This window comes from Myotis nattereri, assembly GCF_964212035.1.
Source record: "Myotis nattereri genome assembly, chromosome: 3".
NCBI lineage: Eukaryota > Metazoa > Chordata > Mammalia > Chiroptera > Vespertilionidae > Myotis > Myotis nattereri.
This window is the reverse complement of record NC_138077.1, coordinates 190,382,725-190,404,516: the sequence shown is the minus strand read 5'-3', so window position 1 is coordinate 190,404,516 and position 21,792 is coordinate 190,382,725. Positions and strand designations below refer to the sequence as shown.

The 21,792-nt window shown below is 55.8% G+C and overlaps 1 protein-coding gene and 1 pseudogene across 2 annotated transcripts; both read right to left on the bottom strand.

Moving 5' to 3' along the window:
• Positions 1–1,066: 1,066 nt before the first annotated feature.
• HEYL (hes related family bHLH transcription factor with YRPW motif like) lies at positions 1,067–15,310 on the bottom strand (the record flags this gene model as incomplete). Its single annotated transcript, XM_081087388.1, has 5 exons — positions 1,067–1,722; positions 5,047–5,128; positions 6,653–6,736; positions 8,248–8,314; positions 15,231–15,310. The coding sequence occupies 5 exons, from the start codon at positions 15,308–15,310 to the stop codon at positions 1,067–1,069; spliced, it is 969 nt and encodes a 322-aa protein (XP_080943514.1).
• A 3,200-nt stretch (positions 15,311–18,510) lies between these two features.
• On the bottom strand, positions 18,511–20,180 carry LOC308515569 (ATP synthase F(0) complex subunit C2, mitochondrial-like; annotated as a pseudogene). The gene is made up of 2 exons: positions 20,095–20,180; positions 18,511–18,828 (listed from the first exon to the last, which is right to left on the bottom strand). The product of its transcript is annotated as an ATP synthase F(0) complex subunit C2, mitochondrial-like (transcript).
• Between the last annotated feature and the right edge of the window lie 1,612 nt (positions 20,181–21,792).

The window sequence follows — 21,792 nt, the reverse complement described above, 5'->3', positions numbered from 1 at the left end:
GTCAGGAAACGGCCTGTGAGCAGAGCCAGCTGTGTGGAATCCTGGGTGAACAGGATCTCAGGCCCTCGACCCACCGCGTGACCTTGCAGGGCCAGGCCGCCTCTGCCTGCCCTTCCCCTGGGCCTCCTCGCAGCTATTTTCGTCCAGCCTACAGCCTTGGCTGTCCCAGCAGTCTGGGCTCCGTGAGCCGGATGCAAAGCAGGCAGCACGAACGTCTGGTTCTGAATCCCAAGAGGATTCCTCTCCGGGCGCCATCACGTGGGAACAGGGCTGTTCACACCGTGCGCCCAGCAGGGACCACACGCCTGGAGGATGGTGACAGCGCAGGGCAGAGAGCTGGGTTCTCTGCTCAGTGCTGGCTCCGGTCTGAGCGCGCTGTCCCAGGCCTGGTGGTCAGGGTCATGGAGCCGCACTGCCGCCAGGAAACCTCCCAGCTGTGTGCGGGGAACTGCTGGTCAGCTGGTGGGAGGGTGTCTGCAGCTGGAAGAGGGCAGCAGCAGGCCCTGCGGGGCTCCCGGCCGTGGCTGCGGTGGACAGCAGGCCGTGGCCGCGGTGGACAGCAGCTCTGTCCTGTGGTTTGCTGTGCTGGGTGGGCAGGAGGCAGGTGGGCAGGGCAGACACTGGGTTCCAGCCCCTGGGGCCTGGGCAGGCTGCAGCAGTCAGTCACTGCTCCTGGTTGAGGTCTGATCTCTCTTGGGAAGCAGCCAGCCTCAGTCCACTGTGCTTTTTAGGTCAAAGCTCTGTTCCCAGAGCCGAGATTCATGCCTGCTGCCCCTGTGTCCCGGGGCAGGAGAGGGGTCTGGGCGCAGCTCTTACTAGGTCTTCCGGAACTCATCTGTCCAGGTCAGAAGTGAGAGCAAGCCCCTGAGACGAGAAGAGCTGCAGGAGAGCCGGTGGGAAAGCTGGGAGGAGCCGTTAGGAGGGGATAAGGGTCCAGGGAGCAGGGGGCCTCTGGTGGGTGAAGATGCCGCCGGCACTCATGAGCCAGTCCAGGGGGCAGGGCTGAAAAGGCAGGGCCACTTTCAGCTCCTGGAAAAGAATTCTCCTCACTCAGGGGGAGGGCAGCTTAGAAAGCCCCCACCTCCGTGATCTCGGGGGCCCAGGAGTGGCAGAGCACAGCCCCCGCGGGGGAAGAGGGCCTGGGGGCCCGGACACTGGCATAAGCAGGGGACCTCCCAACAGCAGGGGCCGTGGGGGGAGAAGACGGCAGGAGGGGTGCCATGTGGCTGCTCCTGGCTGCCCTGCCGCTGGGGGCCATGGGCAGGGGGACAGCTGGCCTCTCCAGAGGGCGGACCCTCCGGGCAGAAGGTGCCCCTCGACTGGGCAGCACATTCCTCCGGGCTGGCAAGAGGGTGCCAGCGGCTCTGCGCATGGGAGCGGTTCGGAGAACTGGGGCGGGGTAAGTGAGAGAGGAGGCGCTGGGGAGGAGGGGGCCGGGCACTCTTCCTAGGATGGCAAGCTGGCTGTTGGGGGCCGACAGCCCTGGACAGCTGTGGAAGAAGGACCAGGGCCAGGCAGGGAAGGCCAGGGGGCTGGCAGGGGTGGGGGAAGGCTCCATCTCGGCCGCATAGCTGTTGAGGTGGGAGAGAAGGCGAATCCGCACGGGGTCCGCACGGCTGCTGGGTCCTTCCAGGACCCCCAGGTACCTGACGACCTCGGTGAGGCACTCCCGGAAACCGATGCTCCGGAAGTCAACGGCCAGGGTCCGGGCATCAAAGAATCCTGCAAAGCAAGGCGTGATGAATGAGGGCATGCCCAGAGGGAACACAACCAGGAGCCAGGGGTCAGTCGGCCCAAGGTCTGGACCGGCCTTCCCCACTGGCTGCCTGGGTGACCCCGGGCCCCTCACCTCTCTGAGCCCCGGTCTCTCCACCTGTAAAGTGGGAAACATCCCTACTGGGGGAGAGGGGCTGGGTTGTGAGCATCAGATGAGTTCACTAAACTATGAAGCGTTACAAAATGTAAAGTATTGTTTCAGCACAATTTGTGATTAATAATACGAAGAAGAAACTGCGACCAAGAAAGTAGAGACTTCAGGGGTGAAAGGGCTGTGCGCGTGGAGCGGAGGCCAGCCCGGCCTGCTGATGTGGGCAGGCGCTGGGAGACCCCTTGGAGAAGCCGTGAGTACAGTGTGGCAGGAAGCCTGAGGCCTTTGGAGGCCACTTCACAAGCTGCCTGACCACGGACAAGTCTCTTAATCTCTCTGTGCCTCAATTTCCTTAGCTGTAAAATGGGCATGTAACAGTACCTGATGCATTGACTTGTGACGGTAAAATGAAATGAAATGGTGCACAGCCCGGCCAGCATGGCTCAGTGGTTGAGCATCGGCCTACAAACCAGGAGGTCAGGTTTGATTCCGGTCAGGGCACATGCCCAGGTTGCGGACTTCATCCCCATTGTGAGGCATGCAGGAGGCAGCTGATCAAAGATTCTCTCTCATCACTGATGTTTCTATCTCTCTCTCCCTTTCCCTTCCTCTCTGAAATGAATAAAAATAAAAAATGATGAAAAAGGCTCTAACTGGTTTGGCTCAGTGGATAGAGCATCGGCCTGCGAACTACAGGGTCCCAGGTTTGATTCCGGTCAAGGGCATGTACCTTGGTTGCGAGCACATCCCCAGTGGAGGGTGTGCAGGAGGCAGCTGATCAATGTCTCTCTCTCATCAATGTTTCTAGCTCTCTATCCCTCTCCCTTCCTCTCTGTAAAAAATCAATAAAATATATTTTTAAAAAATAATGAAAAAGAAATGGTGCACAGGAATGCTCAGCAAGGTAAACGCTAGCCACCGTGTACAGGCTGCTTGCCAACCAGCCCCAAGGCCGTCTGGAAAGTGACTCCGCTTGGCCCGCAGCGGCTGCCCTCAGGCTGGGCACCCTGTCTTGGCTGATTTCACTGAGGAATGGTCAGATGGACTGCCCACTGCCTCTCCACACCTGCCCTTCTCTCCACACCACCTTCTGGGCAGACTCAGAACAGCCGCCGTGGGCAGTGGCCTCAGGACTATAGCAGCAAACAGCTGGTCCCTGGTTCACAGCCGAGGCCCCGCAGCGGGGCAGCTGGGCAGGAGCCGATGTTTGCAGTCAGGTCTCCTTGGAAGTGAGTGCACCAGTTCTGCTGTGTACTTAGCTGTGCTGGCCGTGAGCAGTCCCTTCGCCTTCTGTGTTCACTGTGTGTTTGTTTTTAATGTTCTTTTAATTGATTTTTAAGAGAGAGAAAAGGAAAAAGAGAGAGGAAGGGAGGGAGAGCGAAAGAGATATATAAAAACACAGATGAGAGAGAAATATGGATCACCTGCCTCCTGCATGCTCCTACTGGGGATCGAGCCCAAAACTCGGGCATGTGCCCGGATCGGGAATCGAACCGGTGACCTCCTGGTGCATGGGTTGACTCTCAATCACTGAGCCACACCGGCCGCGCTTCACTGTCCTTTCTACTAGCGTTTTCTGAGTTCTTACTTAGCACTTAATTTGCATTTTTAAAGTTAATTTTCATAACACCCCCTTTTTTAAACAATTGATTTTAAATAGAGGGAGAGAGGGGAAGAGAAAGAGAGAAGAAGAAGGGCACAAAAACCCTTTTATTATTCTCATTTTAGAGATGAGGAAACTGAGGAACAGAGAAGTTAAATCATTTGTCCCAGGACATAAAGCTAGTAACAGTAGAGCGAGGATTCCAATCCAAAGCCAACGCTCCCCACCACAATCCTCGTCTTCCCATGAGGCCTTAGCCAGAAGATGGGGGTGACAGCAGCCCCACCCACGAGGTTTCTGTGAGAACCAAGTGAGATAACATTAGTGAAAGCATCTGAAACGATAAAATGCTGCCCCGGGATTAGTCACTATTTGTCTTTAGTTGGAGAACCACAAATGCAGCTTGAACGCTCTCCCCACGGGCTGATCAGTGACACAAGCTTCCACTGCTGGCCGTGCTTTCCTGTGGCAGTTCTCCGAGTGACCACCTGCATGGGGGTCATCGGCCGTGCTTCCGAATCTTGCAAATTCCCGAACTCCAGTCCAGACCTACTCCCTCAGAATCTCCGGGGTGAGGCCCAGGACCCTGCCTGCCCCCAGATGACACTGCCCCCCACTGAGAGGACTGGCTGGGCCACTTAAAACGCAACCGTCCCCTCCACAGGGAGTCAGCTAAGGTTTTAGGGCTTAGGTCTTTGTGGCCAGGTCTGTGGAACTTTCAAGGCTTCCCAATTGTGAAGTCACAAAAATACCCAGAGAGGCTCCAGGTAAACAAAATTTCTGTTTGTCCAGAAGTCTTTTTTTTTATAAATAATTTTTAAAATATATTTTATCGATTTTGTACAGAGAGGAAGGGAGAGGGATAGAGAGTTAGAAACATCGGTGAGAGAGAAACATCGATCAGCTGCCTCCTGCACGCCCCCTACTGGGGATGTGCCTGCAACCCAGGTACATGCCCCTGACCGGAATCGAACCTGGGACCCTTCAGTCCGCAGGCCGACGCTCTATCACTGAGCCAAACCAGTTAGGGCTGTCCAGAAGTCTTTTTAAAGCTACAGGCCCATGACTGTGTTGTAACAGACTCGTTCAGAATAACAGAAGGAGTGACACGCGTGTTCTGCTACAATCCTGAGCCTGAGCTTCAGCGGTGAGCCTGACGTAGGAGCCAGCACTGCCGAGGACACAGCAGCCCAGGCAGCTAGGCCAGCGGGAGGCACACCGGTGAGCCATCCGTGGCTGAAAATCTCTGGCCGGTTGCTCCCACTGGGACCCCAGGGAGAAGGCGCTCGCTCAGGCTGATGCGTAACGAGGCCGGGGGTGGGTCAGTAGGAACAGTCTGTTGGAGAAGGAGTGGAGCTGAGGAAAGCGCTGGGACACACGGAGACACTGAGAGTGGAGCGGGAGGTGCCAGAAAGACAGACAAGCTTTGCGAATGTTCCACCTGGATCTGCTTCAGCGTCTCCACGGACCGTGAGCTCCAGGAGGGCAGGGGCCACATCTGCTTTGCTCAGTGGTGTATCCCCAGGGCCCAGCCCCGAGACACTGGCTGAATGACCCCGGAGCAGCACATCGGTACCTGTCCCACCAGTCGCGTGGAGCATTTTCAAGTGATCCACCGTCATCTGCAGGACCTCGGCTTTCTCCAGCTTGGAGGAGCCCTGTGTGCACAGACACAGAGGAGTGTTTCCCTTCCTCTCGCTAAAAATCGGTTTTAAAAAACATCTGGCGCTCAGCTCCCCTGCACAGAGCCCTCGGCACCCACTGTGTCCGTTTCCCCGTCTTCCTCCCGCTCCATCACTGCCTGCGATTGGGCCTCTGCTTCGGCCGGGGTCTTCGAATCTAATCGATTCTCTTCAGTTCTCCTGTTGGCGCACTTGCCCTCTGCACGGCTGACCATGCGTTCTGAAACCTCTGCCCCCTTGACTCCCATGGCACCCCTTTTCCTTGGCTCTCCTTTCACCGGGCCTCTTGCTCTGCCTGTCCCTGAAAACCGTGGTGTCCCCAGTGCGGGTTGGCTCACTGTTCTCACTCTGCACACTCTCCGCAGAGGATCTCGTCTGTCTGCCTGGCTCCATACACCAGCACCAGAATGCCGCTCCTGAACCGCCCCCCCACCCCCCGTCCACCTCCTAGGCCAGCCGTGGGCAAACTACGGCCCGCGGGCTGGATCCGGCCCGTTTGAAATGAATAAAACTATTGAAAAATAAGACCGTACCCTTTTATGTAATGATGTTTACTTTGAATTTATATTAGTTCACACAAACACTCCATCCATGCTTTTGTTTTCGCCCTCCGGTCCAGTTTAAGAACCCACTGTGGCCCTCGAGTCAAAAAGTTTGCCCACTCCTGGGGACCTAGGCCCTCTCTCTGGGGACCCACATTCCTACTCACCCCACCCAAGGGCTAGCTTATCATCTTACCCCCAAGAGTACTCCTCCTCTATTCTCTCTCGGGAAATGTTCTGTAAGCCTCTAGCATCACCTGGTCTCCCAGGTGAAACCTGAGGGTCAGACTCCGCATGGGAGTGCCTTGAAGGCAGGTATCAGGTCTAGCTCCTAACTGGGCTTGTGAAGGTTTTAGCGAACGCCACTGGGATGACTGACTTGTTCTCACCAGCAGAAGAGAACACACATGGACCATGACCGGCCTTTGGAGCACAGTGAGAGTCTTTGAGGCTGCCTGATTAACGCAGCCTGTCTGACTTCCACTGCCATCCTCCACCCCGACATGTTCAATGCCAGAGTGCTCCCTCCCTGAGCAGCCTGTTTCGCTCTCAGATAGCTTCAGAAATGTCAGTAGGGTAGAGGGTTAGGGCACTTCAGAGTCACAGAGTTCCATGTTCTAGTTCTGCTCTGCTATTTACTAGCTGTGTGACCTGGCGTAGGTTACTTCACCTCTCTGTGCTTCAGTTTCCTTAGCTGTGCAATGGGCATAACAATCCCTACTCTTCAGGATCATTTTGAGGATTCAATTCAATGGGATGTTGGACATAAAGCCATAACACCTGAGATACCTCTGTAAAGTATGTATTTCCATTCCCCTTATCTCTGGCCAGTGACAGATATCAGCAAATGACATCACAGAACTGCGGGCAGCTGTTAACAATAAGGGATGCCCCGATACAGGAACCTGCTCTGCCACTCACACAGATCTCCTACAGCACAATCGGCAGCGTCACATACCTGCTTCTCAAAGGCGGTGGGGACCAAGCGCCGCAGTTCCGAAAGGCTGCTGTTGATGCGGTCTCGACGTCGCTTCTCTATGATCTGAAAAACGACGACGAGAGTTACACACGGGCACGTCACAGATCAACATGCCCTGATGGACATTCACTCATATTTTCCTTCACAATACTTTTGTGGGGGAGATAAATCTATTCTTACTTTAGGGAAACTGAGGCTCAGAGAGGGGCAGTGACTTGTTTAAGGTCACAGCAAGGCATGCAAAGTTGGGAGAACTCAGCTCTCTTGTCTTGATCTGAAGGGGGATATGCTAAACGGTTAACCACTGGTACAGCACCAACCAATCAGAACAGGGACACACCCGCAGCGCCAGAGCGGCCCTGGAGACCCCTGCTGGGCCAGGAGGCCTGAGGAACCTTGGGCATTGCCTTTCTTCTCCAGCTGTGAAGGTTTTCATTCACTCCATCTCAGTCTCATCTCACAAAGTGGCAGCGGAGTACTGATGGCAGGGCAGAAATTATGACCCCGATTTTACAAATCAAGAAAATGTGGGCTGGCCCTAGCTGGTTTGGCTCAGTGGGAAGAATGTCGGCCTGAGGACTGAAGGGTCCCAGTTCAATTGTGGCCAAGGGCACGTCCCTGGGTTGCAAGCTCGATCCCTGGCCCTGGCCAGGGCACGTGTGGGAGGCAACCAATTGATATGTCTCTCTTGCATTGATGTTTCTCTCTGTCTCTCCCCCTCCCTTCCACTCTTTTTGGAAATCAATGGAAAACTATCCTCAGATGAGGATTAACAACAACAACGAGAGAAAATGAGGGCTGGATGGAAGTGGTTTGTGTGAGGTTGTCTGGTTAGTGAGTGGCAGGGCTGGTGCCCAGTGCAGATGCACAGCTGCATCTTGCGGGGAAAGTGGGGCTGGGATAAGATGGCCCACAGCAAGCAGGGGCAACGCCTTCTTTTGTCCCCCTCATTTGCCCCTCAGCACACAGAGAAAAAATGAAAGTTCTGGGTTCAGAGAGAAGAAGAGTAAGGCTGGGATGGATAATATTGGCTAATTGTGTGTCATGTATTGCTCTGAGTGTGTCACATGAATTCCCTTAATCTTCAAAACAACACTTGGAGCCCTAGCTGGTTTGGCTCAGTGGATAGAGCATTGGCCCTCGGACTGAAGGGTCCTGGGTTCGATTCCGGTCAAGGGAATGTATCTTGGTTGCAGGCTCAATCCCAGGCTCTGGTCAGGGCATGTGAGGGAGGCAAACAATCGATGTCTCCCTCTCACATCCATGTTTCTCTCTCTCGGTCTCTTCCCCCTCCCTTCCATTCTCTCTAAAAAATTCAATGGAAAAATATCCTCGGGTGAGAATTAACAACAAAAATCCCCAACACTTTCGGGTAGGTGCCGTTATTATGTCAGGTACACAGTTGATGAAGTGAGGCACAGAGAGGTGAAGTGTCCTGCCCAAGGTCACCTGCTAGCCACTTGCAGAGCCAGGATTTGAACTCAGGCCGTCTAGCTCGAGGTGATGTTCCTGACCAGGTCTCTGGAGTCTAGGCCCCTGGGGACCCAGTGTAAACCTCTAGCCCAGACACTCACCCCTCTGCGTTTCTTCCGGGCTTGCATCTGCGAAGGGCTGGGGGTGGACAGCGGCCTGGCCATCTGGCTGGAGAGGAAGAGAAAGGCACATTTTTCAGAGCTGGAGGACCATCTCCCTGGCCTGGGGTGACCTCGTGGGCGAGCACAGCCCCCTGCTGGGCGTCTGTGGTCTCCCAAGCTGGGAGGAAGCAGGGGGCAGGCGTGGGAGGGGACGCATTCTCTCCCTTCTCCCCGGGGCCCATTCCTCCTGGGTCAAGTCCTTCCCTGCCCTGGGTTAACTGCCCCAGGGCGGCGGGGTGGGGGGCGGCGGGGGGAGATGTCTGGTGGGGGGTGGTGGCGGGGGAAGGAGGTGTGTGCTCGGTTCTCGCCCCGGCAGGCGGGCGGCAGGGCAAGCTCCTCTCTCCTCTCCCCCGCTGCTGGAGGGCGGGCATCAGAACCACGGTCAGCCACTCCGGCTGCTGCAACCCGATCCCCGGGCGGGGCGGGCGAGGGCAAGGGCCAGCGGCGGCCAGCGGGTTGGGTTTCAGAGGGAGCCGCTGGGAACGAGCGTGGAAAGAGCAGATGCCGCCGCTTCCCACGGGCCGGGCGCGCCGGCTGCCCGCCCTCCGCCCAGGCTGCAGCTGCCGCCACCTCCCACGCAGCGCGGCTGGGGGCGCGGGGAGCGGCATGTGGGTCACAGGCCACGCTCGGACTCTCGGGACACTGCTCGGCCTCCCCAGAAGCCCCCAGACCGGCATCACTGCGCCCCCTCTCCCCGCCCCCCTCCGAAGGCCCAGCCAAAGGAGGGATGTTTGCTCGCATCCCAGGAGTTTCCATCACAGGGAAGGGGCCTAGCCCTCGGCCTTTTCCTGCCCGACGGGCCGAAACCCTCCCCAGCCCAGCTGCTCGCCCTCCTAACGGTTTCCTGCTTCAGAGGCCTCTCCGAATGCAGGGCATTCGCTAGGCGGCACTGAGGCCATTCATCTGGCCAACACCCAGAGGTGCGGTCCAGGCCCCACCCTCCAGACCCTCAGCTTCATGGAGAGACACCAGGTCCACAAATAACCTTAGACAAGGTGACTCCTGCCATGTCAAATGCAAAATGCCACCCATCTGAACAGGAACCATGAGCTTGCCTCCACCTCTCACTCGTCCCCTTCTCCCTGGGTTCCCGCCTCAGTGAAGCCACCCTGTCTTCCGGTTCTGCAAGGGCGACACCTGGCCATCGTCCTTATCCCACCTCCTCAAAACCTAAAATACATCTCACATCTGCCCTGCTCATCTCCCCTGCAGCTCTGAGGGCCAAGCCCCATCATCTTTCATCCAACAACTGCAGGGGTCTACTGCTGGGTCCCTTTGCACCACACCTGCTACCCTCTACAAGCAGGCAGAGCGATCATTTAAATGCAAATCTGATCTTGTCTTAAAACTCCTCAAGGGTTTCCCCAAGCTTTTAGGATCCAGACCACCATCTTTCAGGTGGCCCAGCGGGGCCCTGCCACCTTCTAGACCAGTGATGGCGAACCGATGACACTCATTTTTTTTGGTTGATTTTTCTTTGTTAAGTGGCATTTAAATATATAAAATAAATATCAAAAATATACATCTTTGTTTTACTATGGTTGCAAATATCAAAAAATTTCTATATGTGACACGGCACCAGAGTTAAGTTAGGGTTTTTCAAAATGCTGACATGCTGAGCTCAAAAGGTTCGCCATCACGGTCCTAGACTCACCCCTTTTTGCTCTCTGTGTTCCAGCCTGTGAATGTACTAACGCCTTCCTGTGGTCACATGTTCCCCTAGCCTCGCGTTTTCTGCCCACCACGGCTCCTTGCCCCCAAGCTCCAGCCCTGCTGCCCGATAATATATACCGCCCTCAGGTCTCAACTCAAATGTCACCTTCCTAGGGAAGCCTTTTCTTTTCTTTTTTTTTCTTTTTTTTTAAATCCTCACCCAAGTGAGGTTATTTTTTCCATTGATTTTTTAGAGAGAAATGGAGGGAGGAGGAGAGTGGAGAGAAAGAGAAGGAAGAGAGAGAGAGAGAACAGAAAGACAAACATCGCATGAGAGAAACACATGGGTTGGTTGCCTCCCACACTCACCCTGACCAGGCCAGGGATTAAACCTGCAACTGAGGCACATGCACTTGACTGGGAATTGAACCCAAGACCCTTTGGTCTGAGGGCCGATGCTCTAACCACTGAGCAACGGGCCAGGGCATGGGGAAGCCTTTTCTGGGGTCCCCCTCCTACTAGGTACTCATCCCCTACTCTACATTCCCCGGTATCCTGCATTCACAGCAGTTATGACCCTGTGTTGTTTTACATGATTGTTTGGTTAATGTCTGTCTCTCTAACAAGTCTGAAAGCTCCATGAGGTCATGACCCATGTCTGTCTCATTCACTATTGTAGCCCCATCCTCAGCGAGTGCTTGGAACATGGCAGAGCTCATGGCTGAGCTCCCTCCTGTCCTCATCTTTGGCACCACTGTCGTAGCCTTTGTGGAATGGGGGCATCTGAGGCTCACCAGGAGGGTCCCAGCCCCATGATTACTCCTTTGATGTCCGAGGTTGGGTCATTTTCATCATCGGCTCGAAGAGAGAAGGTTGCAGGGAGAGACCAGACCAACATTCGTCAGATCCTGCTGCTATGCTCTGGCTTTGTGCAGCCACATCTGGAAAGGGATAGCTCCATCCACACATCTGGACAAGAAGGTCTGGTAAGAGACCAGTGAAAGCTCCTGGGAGGGATGGCCCAGCAAGCCAGGTTCAGGGAACAGATGGCCAGACCCTGAGCTCTGTAGGGCAGCTTGTTTACAGAGCTTCACTGGGGACAAGCCCCGAGAGCCAAGGTATCTAAGAAACACAGCCTTTGTCCCCCCAGGCTGGATAAGGCATCGCTAGGGGTATTGGGTTTGCTTTACTCACGTCACTGCCTCTGAGCCTGATCCCTCCTCAGGGACCATCTGTTGGAGGCTGACGCACCCCTTTCAGGGCAGGTGGCTCTGTCCTCCCTTTTCCCAGTCCCCTGGCCCCTCATTCTCTGCAGTCTTATCCCACTCCCACAGCCAACAGGCAAACCTCACCTCACAGCTTCCCTGCATCGCTAAGTACATACTCGCCCTGTGAGCCTAACGCAGCCCCATTTTACAGAGGGGCATGCCGAGGCTCAGCCGCTGAGGCAGTTTGCAGCCGACGCCGCTGCTGAGGAGCAAAGCCAGCATGGGAAGCCATGTCTTCTGGCTCCAAATCCAGCATTGTTTTCCCTCTTAATTCCCATTTCCTGTATGTCTGAGTAGCCCTCCAGTCCCCTTCTCCTTAAAGTTCCCAAGGGCTCAGTGTGCGCTCATTTCCAGGCTGTGATCTGGCCCTGACACTGACAGGGAGGAGGTCTGAGAGCTTCTTGGCTGAGAGATTGTCACGGACCCAGAGAAGACATGTTGGCCACCACGATCTGCTCCGTGGCCCTCGAGTGGCCCCCAGCCAGAGTCCTGGGGTGGGGACAGCTTTCTAGGCGGCCTGGCTGCCCGTCCTGGCCACCCTCAGTGCCCACCCTCAGTTTCCCCTGGCAGCGCCCCTGTGGAGCCCTGGTAGATAATCCCACTCGTTCTGCATCAGCCAAAGGCAGAATGGCAACGTCCTCAACGAAGGGATTCCAGACAGCCACTGGTAAAATGAGGAAACTCCGAGGGGGGACGGGATCTGCTCCAAGCCACACAGCAAAGCAGAAGACATTTCAAGTTTCTTGCCTTTTAATCCAGTGCTCTCACCAGTGCACCCCATACAGTCATTGCCACAACGTGTAAAATTCATAGCCAGAACTTCTTGTTCTAGATAGCATGTCCACAACTACTTGTCTTATTTATTGCACAATAGCCCTGGGAGTTAAGTATTACTGAGGCCATTTCATTTCATATTTAGGAAAAACCATCATTGGACAGATGGAGTGGCAGAGACACAGAGAGTTAAGAATCAAGGCCAGTAAGTCCAGTCTTCAGACTTCCAGTCTCTTCGTTAGACTACGGCCTCATGAACGTGTACCCTCCAACGCCTTAGCGAGCACCATTAATTGGAAGTTACCTTGCGCCAAAGCAGGGAGACATGCTTTGGGTTCGTTGCTTTATCAACGCCTCACCCTGTGAGGTAGGTATTAGCATCCCCATTTTGTAAGGGAGAAAACGGGAGGTTCAGAGATGCCCAAGTGAATGGTGGTGGGAGTCGAACTCAGGTCCATCTGACTTCAAAGTCTACTATGTGCCTTAAAACACATGAAGGAACAACCCTCAGACCCTGACCCAGTGCCTGACAGGGGGCAGATGCTCATTAAATGTTTGCAGGAGGGGAAGGGAGAGGCTCTATCCCAGCATGTGTCAGGGGGCTGGGTTCAGAGAGGAGCTCTGTGAGTGATTCCCACGGCTGAGGCAGGATACCACCACCAGGCAGATGCCCACAGTGACAAGGAACACATTCTGCTCTTTACTCTCACATCTCTGAGGGGGGGTGGGGGGGTGCGCCCTGCCTCTGACCCCCAGGGAGGCTGGCTGCCCCAGTTCCCTAGCCCTTGCCACTGTTTATCTGGCTGTCTTTGTACATGAAGCTCTTCTTCTCTGAGAGTTCCCTGAGGGCAGCGGCTGGGCAGGATACATCTGGGCCCCTCCGCGCCCAGCCTAGGGTCTGGGCCACAGCAGGCATCGTTCAGTGATCCCTGAATTGAAGCATTGATGTCTGCTGGGGGGAGGGCTCTTTGGTGAGCGCTACAAAGAGGGGTCTATAAGTCAGCTCTGCCAGATGTCCAACTGCTTTCTCTCCTCTGATGGGGTCTGCTCCTCTAAGAATGGAGACAGTCTCTCAAGGGCTCTAGCTGAAAGGACAAAATGCTGCGAAGGAAAAGACTGCCCGCTGGTCCTGGAGCAGCCCAATGCCACCCCCTTCAGGAAGCCCTCCCTGCTGCCTTTGGATATAAGTGACCTCCACTTGTTTGGGTGCCTTCACAGCCCCAGTCTGTCCCTCCGTCCATCGTCCATGCTGCCCATGGTCTTTGTGTGACCTGGAAGGGCATTGGCCAAGCTTCAAGTTCTTAAAAGACAGAAGCCAGCTCTGATCAGCCTAGCTCTCTGGTATCTATTTCGTGCCTCTGATTCAAGAAGACCCAATGACACAGAATTTGAGACCCGCCCCCCCCCCCCTCCCATCACTACCACGTGGTGCTAGGCTCTTCCCCCGCACCTAGCAGGCACAGACTCAGAGAATTACTTGTCTAAAGAGTGGGTTTTGCCCGGCTGGTATGGCCCAGTGGTTGAGCACTTATGGTCATGGTTCGGTTCCCAGTGAGGGCACAAGCCCAGGTTTCTGGCTCAATCCCCAGTAGGGGGCATGCAGGAGGCAGCCGATCAATGATTCTCTCTTATCATTGATGTTTTTATCTCTCTCTCCCTTTCTCTCTGAAACCAATATATATATATATATATATTTAAAAAGCAGGGTTTTTTTTTGTTTTGTTTTGTTTTGCTAAACAACTTAAACAGGCTATTAAGTTGCATGGAAAATTGTTATATATCCCAAAACGCAATGTACAGGATGCAAGGGCGATATCTATTGCCTTACCTCCAATTATAAGCTATAAATAATTGCAAGCTGGTGGCATTTTTTAAAAGCTGGTGACATTTTACTAGGATTTGTGATTGAGGCAGGATCCCCTAGTCTCAGAAACTGGAGATCTTGAACCTATGAAATGCCCTCAAAAACATCCCTAAGAATAAAATGAACACCCCCTCCCCTTCCAATTCTGTTCTAGAGAGTCAGATCTGGGAGAGCCCCTCTGTCCTTCCTATTTCACTGCTGAGGCAACAGGCGCACAATGGGAAAGCAGTGGCCCAAGGTCACATGGTGAGTTAGTGGCAGATTTGGGCTGGGACCCGGGCCTGCAGGCGCCCAGGCAGCCCCTGTTGCTCTTTCAGGTTCTGGGTATCATGTGTTGGGTTCCTGACACCAATTAATTGTTTGCTTGTAGCTAGGTCGTGTGCTAAGCTTGGCATATACTATCTCATTTGATTTTCCCAATATTCCCATGAGAATGGGTCTATTATTTATACCTATTTTATTTTTAATCCTCACCTGAGGACACACTTAGAGGACGAGAGAGAGAGAGAAAGAGAGAGGGAGGGAGAGAGAGACGCAGAAGAGGAGAGAAGAGAAGGAAACATCAATCAGTTGCCTTCCCTGCATGCCCCTACTGGGGGGTCAAACTTGCAACCCAGGTATTTTCCCTGACGGGAATGGAACCACCAACCTTTAGTGCACAGGACGACCCTCAACCAACTGCACCACTCGGGCCGGGCTATCTCCACTTACAGATGAGAAGACCGAAGCTTGGGTTGCTCACAGAACTGCGAAGTAGCAGAACTGTCCGACTACATACATGTGCAGTTTGTTCTACAGGTTTGAAGCAGGTCCGAATAGTCACCAAGAGCAGACAGACGTGGCAGTAGGTGGTGCAATAGAAAGGGCGCTGGGATTGGAGCCTAGGCCCGTGCCCTGACCATGGGCAAGCCAGCTCTGGTTTTCTTCAATCAAAACCGTAGTCGAAGTCCAATTTGCTCAAAGGACAGACGTCTTTCTTCCCCTAGACGTACTATATGAAAAGTGCACCCAAATTAGGGTAAAATTGGGACCGGATGGCTGTGCTGCACCGTGGGTCCCGGACAGGGGGTGTGCCAGCAGTCTACGAGGCTTTTCCCTAAGCGCCTCCTCGCCAACAGCCTCACCTGGGCACCTCGACAGAAAGAGACCACTCATTGGACGGACATCAGACCCGCGAGCTGATCCTGTCTGCATCCGAGCATCCCCAGCCCTAATGGCCGAGGGCAGCACCGCACCCCGCCCTCCACCCCCGCACACACCTGTGGGCCCGCGCCCACGCCTGCGTCTCGGGAGACCGCGGCCGCAGCGAGGACCCGTCTCCGCGCCCGCGGGCCCGCAGCGCGCTCGGCCCGGCCGGCCCTTACCTGAGCTCTCCCTCGCGGCCCACGTCGATGGGGCCGTCGGACTCGCCGTCGGAGCCGCTGGGCTGCCGGGGCCGCTTCATGGTGAGTGCCGGCTGCCGGGTCTCCGCCGCGCGCTTCGGCCCTGGCCGGGAAGTCGGCCCCGCCCCGGCCCCGCCCCGGCCCCGCCCCGCGGGCGCCGCCGCCGCCCTTTCCCAGGGCCCTTCTCTGCGCCGGGCCCGGCGGCCGGCGCCCCTCGCCCCCGCGGTGACGCGCCGGCCCAGCCGTGGGAAGGCCCCGGGCGGTCGCCGCCCCCACCGAGGGCTGGGAGGTCCGGCTCCGCGCCGCCGCCTCGGCCGCCGCGCGCTGGGTGGCCTTTGGCAGGTGCCCCGGAGGCCTCCCGGGAAGCCGGGGTCCCCCTCTGTCCCCAGTTTGCCCCGGGCGCGGCGGGTCTGGGGAGGCGCCGCTCCGCGGTGATGCCCCAGCTTATGCCAAGGTCGACCCCACCGGCTCCGGCGGCGTTGGGGTTCTGGGTGCGGCCGACACGTCCGGTTTGGTGAGGGTTGGTGGGTGGCTGTGGCCTGATCCTGGACAAGAATCCCCCAGCATCTTCTCCCACGGGGTCCAAAGCAAGTGGAGTGTGTGTGTGTGTACTTGGGCTGTGCCTGTGGACATGTGTGGAGGAGGACCTGCCACCACAATCAAGTGTCCCCCCACACAGGGCTTGCTGTGGGGGTGAGAGAGCAGGCCTTCCCAGATGACCAACCCCATTCTCCAGATGAAGGGGTGGCTTCCTGGGTCCTGGCGGGTGAGTCAAAGGCGGGAGGTCTCTGCCCTGCCACGTGCAGCCTGCCTTCCCATCTCCCTGGCCGTGAAGTCCCCTCCCAGGATGCTCCCACCTGCTTCCTTCCGAGCCTTGGGGACTCCTCTGAGGTACTGGCCCAGGAGATGGCAGGTGAATCTCCAGTGAGTCCCCCTCCCTAGGGGCTGGAGCACCCACTGAGTGAACAGTTTGGTGTGTTGGGGGTAGGCTGGAGGTGCCTCCCTGCTCCCCCTTTGAGGCCTGGTGCAGCTTCAGAGTGAGCCCTCTCTGGCCCTCTTGGCCTCCCAGGCCAGATCTGAAGCTGGTGACCTGGGAACTGATTCCCAGAGACACACCACCACCACCAATGATCATATTGAGCTTCCCATCATATTGAGCATAGAATGTCCACCACCACCACCACCACCATCTAGTCAGGTCTTGAGAGACCTTGGTCAGAGCCAGTCAACATCAGCGGTCCCATTTGGGGATGACAGCAGACTCTCAGGTCTGCCCACACCCTCACCCCACACCCACCTCCACCCCCTCTATCCACTAAATGCTGGTAGTACCTGCCTCGGTTGTGCAATTAAAAATGTCTCCAGCCCTGACCGTGTAGCTCAGTGGTTGGAGCATTGCCTGTGCACTGAAGGCTCTCAGGTTCGATCCCGGGTCAGGGACATGTACCTTGGTTGTGGGTTTGCTCCCCACCCCAAATTGGGGTTTGGGTGAGAGGCAACCAATCAATGTGTCGCTCACACATGGATGTTTTTCTCTGCCCCCCTCCCGTACCTCCCCCCCCCTCCCCCCGCTTTCATTCTCTCTCTGAAAAGCAATGGGGAAAAATATCCTTGGGTGAGGATTAACAAAAAAAAAGTCTCTAGATCATACCAAATGTTCCCTGGGGGGAGAAATCACCTCTGGTTGAGAATCACTGGTCCGGAGAACCTGGGAGATTTAGACGCTGAGCAGAAGAGAAAGAGCTGTGAGGAGACGGAGGAACAGCAAGGAGGTGGAGGAGAGCAGGAGGGGGAGTTACAGGAGCCAGAAGAGTGTCTCCAGTACTTGGTCATTATCCTTGAAAGCGTCAGTCAGATTCTGTCACTTCCTGCTTAAAAGGCTTCCCATCATATTGAGCATAGAATGTCCACTGCTTCCCATGGCCTATGGGTAGGGTGACTATACAGTTTATCATCTAAGCCTGGGCCGCCTTTGAAAGTGAAAGGAAGGAATACCAATAACTATGCTGGGACAGTTCAGTGTGGACCGATGTCTGGTCCCCTGAGCTGGCCCTGCCCCTGCCTTGCTCACTCAGCCAGGAGAGCCTTCCGGCCATTCCAGTAGTTGGTGCTTGTGGCATTTGCTGTTCCTTCTGCGGGAACCCTCTTCCGGCACCCGCTTTGGCGGGACATACAGTAACACTGGAATCCTCTCCCCAGATCTCCTCGGATGATCTCACTCCATGCCGGTCTTTGCTCAAATATCACATCCTTAGCGAGGACTCCCTATCTAAAGTAGCTGCCAATCCCCCAGTCACTCTGCGGCCCCCACCTCACTTTATCTCACTCTACAGCATCTAGCACAGTGGTTCTCAACCTTCTGGCCCTTTAAATACAGTTCCTCATGTTGTGACCCAGCCATAAAATTATTTTCGTTGCTACTTCCTAACTGTAATGTTGCTACTGTTATGAATCGTAATGTAAATATCTGATATGCAGGATGGTCTTAGGCGACCCCTGTGAAAGTCGTTTGACCGCCAAAGGGGTCGCGACCCACAGGTTGAGAACCGCTGATCTAGCACTATCGATAGTATACATGTTGATGCATTTGTGTATTGTCCCTGTCCCCCTCCAGAAGACAAATTCACTGGGGTAGAGAATTCTCTTCCGTTCACTGCTGACTCTCCAGCACCCAGCACAGTGCCTGGCATGTAGTAGGTGTGCGATAAATACCTGCTGGTAGAATAAACTCATTTGAGAAGCTTGACTGATGGGTAAGGGCACCATGGGAATAGCCGGAGGGAGATGTGGAGTCCAGGCTGTGTTTGCTTTTGCTCTGTTTCATTTTTCAGAAGGGAAAGAGTGGGGCATTGACCAAACACCAGGAAACCATCGCTCCATGGGGCTCTTACAAAGAGGCTTCCACATTGACTGTCAAGCTCTGGGGGGGCAGGAATCACTTTTGTTGCTCATTATTACGCCCCTTAGCGCCTAGCAAAGTGTCTAGCACATAGTAAGCACTTAAAATGTTTGTAAAATAAATAAATCAATAAAACAAAAATAAAATTTTATTGCACTTACCATGTACTAGGCATGGTACTATTTGATCTATATTAACTCATTTTTTGTTTGTTTTTCTTCTTAATACAGTATTTATTTGTCTTCCTTCTGTCCAACCCTGAGCCATCCACTTTCCTGGGACTTGCCTGGGACATATAGGAAAAGGAACACACAGGGCAGACAAGACACGGGAGAAAGAGTGATGGGGGTGGAGACAGCTCCCTCACATGGCAGAGAGGACGAGAAAAGCCACCAGCAGGCAAAAGAGCCCCATGGCCTCTGAGAGGGCGAAGCCCGGGATGGTGTCGGAGAGCTGTTGCTTCAGAGAAGGGTTCCTGGCATAACCAAACACAGTCCCAATTCCAGCCCCAGAGCCTGCCACCCTGCTGTGGCAGCCCCAGCCCCGATGCACTTGGCTGCTGTCAGTGTCCCTCGAAGTGGTGCTGGTTTGGAAGCTGCGGCAGAAACAAGCAGGGTCAGGGGATGTGGGGCGGCCACGCTGCTGAGGCTCTCCCCTGCCGGTGCCGCTGGTGCTTCAGCACTGCAGACAGTGACCAGTGAGCGGGTCGCCAGGAGGGGCTCCTGACCAAGGAGGGGGGAGGCCAACGGTGCAGGCACACTTCCAGGGGACGAGGGGAGCCGCTCCCAGTGCAGAGAAGACAGATCACACTAACTCATTTAAACCTCACAACAGCCTATTATTGTTATTATTATTATTATTATCTCATTTAATGAGACATGGGGAAGTTAAGTAACTTACCAAGATGGCACAGCTAGTAAGTGGTAGAACTGGGACTCTAAGCAGGCAGGCTGGCACCCAGATTCATGCTGGAAGCCACTGCATCCTGCATTCGAGTGGGGTAGACCAATCAGAAGACTCATGCAACAGCCAGGCGTTTGGGGCTGGTGCAGAGGGGATGAAGAGGGAACAGACCCGAGTCACGCTGGGGGTCCTGCCTGGGTGACTGAGTGGGCGCAGGTGACAGGACCAATGGGAAACACAGCAGAGGGTGAGATGTTCGGTGTGGCCATGCTGTCTGTGAGACCCAGGGACACCCAGGAGGAGAACGCGGAGAGGCCTGGGCTGCAGCAGAGATTTGGTGGCTGGTAGCTGAAGCCATGGGAACATGCGATATCACCAGGAGCTAGTACAGAGCCAGAAGCAGGAGAACCCAGCAGAGAGGCCTGGGAACAGCAGCCAGAGAAACCGTGGGAAGGAGGCGGAAACTCAGGGAAGAATGGAGCACCAGGGGCCCAGGCCAGAGAAGGACAAGAATAAAGGCTTGATGCCCAGGCCAGGGGCTCTGAGAGGAAGGTGTACAATCAGGAGGTCATAGAAGCCCTGGCATGGATGGAGGAGGCAGAAGCCGGCGCCTGATCCATGGATCGGGAAGTGTCTGAGGGAGGATGGAGAAGCAGGTTTGGAGAAGGGGCAGGAAAGTGAGAGAGGGCACAAAAGGCAGCTCCAGAGGCCAGCGGGTCCCAGGGGGGATTTGCTTGCTGATGAGAGGGGGTTAGGAGTAGGCAGAGGAGAGCCCAGGAGCGGCAGTCAGCTTCAGTCCTGAGGGAGGGAGGCAGAGAGGGGCCCTCTGCCCTCCCCACTCTTCCCCTCCCCCAGCCCTGATGTGAGGAAGCAGGAAGAGATTTTCAAGGGCAAGTTTCAGCTCCAGCAAACTTTCTCAATCACTGGCTCCCACACGAGGTCAACCCTGTCTTCCCTCGGGGCTGGTATTCATATTACTAAACTGACTGAGACCTGGGCTCCAAATGGTTGGGTTGCTTGTGGGCCGTATGCTGAAACCAGGACCTCTGCTCGGCCAGGCCCTGAGCCTCTGCCTGCTGGGTGGTGGGGCTCTCCGGGGTTCCAGAGGAGAGGATGGTTGGCACAGACATGCTCGGGGCAGTGGTTGGCAGTTGCTAATTGTGCGATCATTTATGCCTGTTTCTGGCATGTGAAGGCAGGAACCAGGGTGGGTTTGCTCATCGTTGTCTCCTCTGTGCCTGGCAGTTTCTGGCACATAGTAGTTGTTTGATAAACATTGACCAAGTGACTAGTGACAGGGAGGGGAGCTGGGGGCCTGCAAAGGCCTCTACCTTCCCTGTGGAGGAGGTGGTGCCTGGCCCCGGGCAAACAGTCACAGAGTCCTACCAGGGACTATCCTGGGGGGAAGGGGGGGGTGGGGGGCTGGAGCACCTGGGGCCACTCAGTCTACCCTCTGCAGAGCCTTGGCCCTCCCTTTGTGTCTGGGCACACAGACCCAGAGAGGGGCAGAAACAGCCTGGAGCCCCACAGTAAGGCAGGAGGTGAGCCCCGTAAGGGAGGCCTTCCTATGCCGGGGTTTTCTCACTGGTGAAATGTGATCATAACAAAACGTAGGCTTGTGGAGAGGATGAAATGAGGTGAGGTGCACAGAGCAGTGCCGGCTGTTTCGAGTGTAACGTTCGCGTGTGACTGAGCCTCGGTTTCCATGCCTCTCCTCCTTACGCGCCTCATCGACTGCCATGGCTTTCCCTGTTATAAGCCCATGGTTCCCAAATTGCTATCTCCAATACAGACCGCCTTTCCTGAGCTTTGGGCCCGTATATCCAACTGCCCAGTGTTTCTCCTTATACTTCTGCTGGTCCAGCTCTGTGCCAAGACCTAGCCCCGGTGGGCCGGGCTTGTTCCAGAACACCCCACCCCCAGCCGCCTGCGCCCAGGCCCGCATCGACGGGGCCTCCAGATGTCAGGCATTCCCATCACCACCTTCCCGCTTGGTGCTGTATCCTGAGAACAATCTCAGCCTCCTTTCCTCACCCCCTCCCTGACCCCTGCTCTCCCAGGCCCTCCTGTCCTCCCCTTGCCCTCCTCCCCTGCTCCCCTGGGACCCATAGCGCTCACTCCCCACCTCCCCAGCTGCCACCACAGCTGGTCTCTGACAGAATGTGCAGCTGCTGTGAGCCACATGTGATGAACAGGCGGTGCACAGCCACCCCTGGGGCCCACTGGGTGGGGGTGGGACCATCTGTCTGTGTCTGTTTGTCTGGCTGCCCCCCCCCCCCCCACACACACACACTCCTGAGTGCCTTCTCCAGGGAAGGTGGTGGACAGTATCAGTTTGGTCCACTTTTCCATCCCTGGCCTGCAGAGTCCATGAGGGTCATGCTCCCTCTTTGGGGGTCCGGTGGCCCCAGCTCAGGGCCCCCGAGAGCAGACTGGAGGGCTGGGCCAGTTGTTTCGATGCACATACACTCCTGTGTGCAGGCAGCACAGGCCCCCATAGGCTGCTCAAGGCCCAAATGACGGGTGGGCGATCAGAGCCTCCCCAGCTTTCCCAAGCCTGGGGTGGGGGTGGGGGCTGCCGTGGAGGGAACCAGCGGCCTCAGACACATTCCAGAGCCCCCTTGGCAGCGCCCAGAGGCTTCTCGGCCCTGGGGCAGCGCCAGCAGCATCTGTCTTGGTTCCCACACTCTGGCCTCTCCGGAATCTCCACAGATTTCTCTCTCTGTGCACATGACGTCAGCA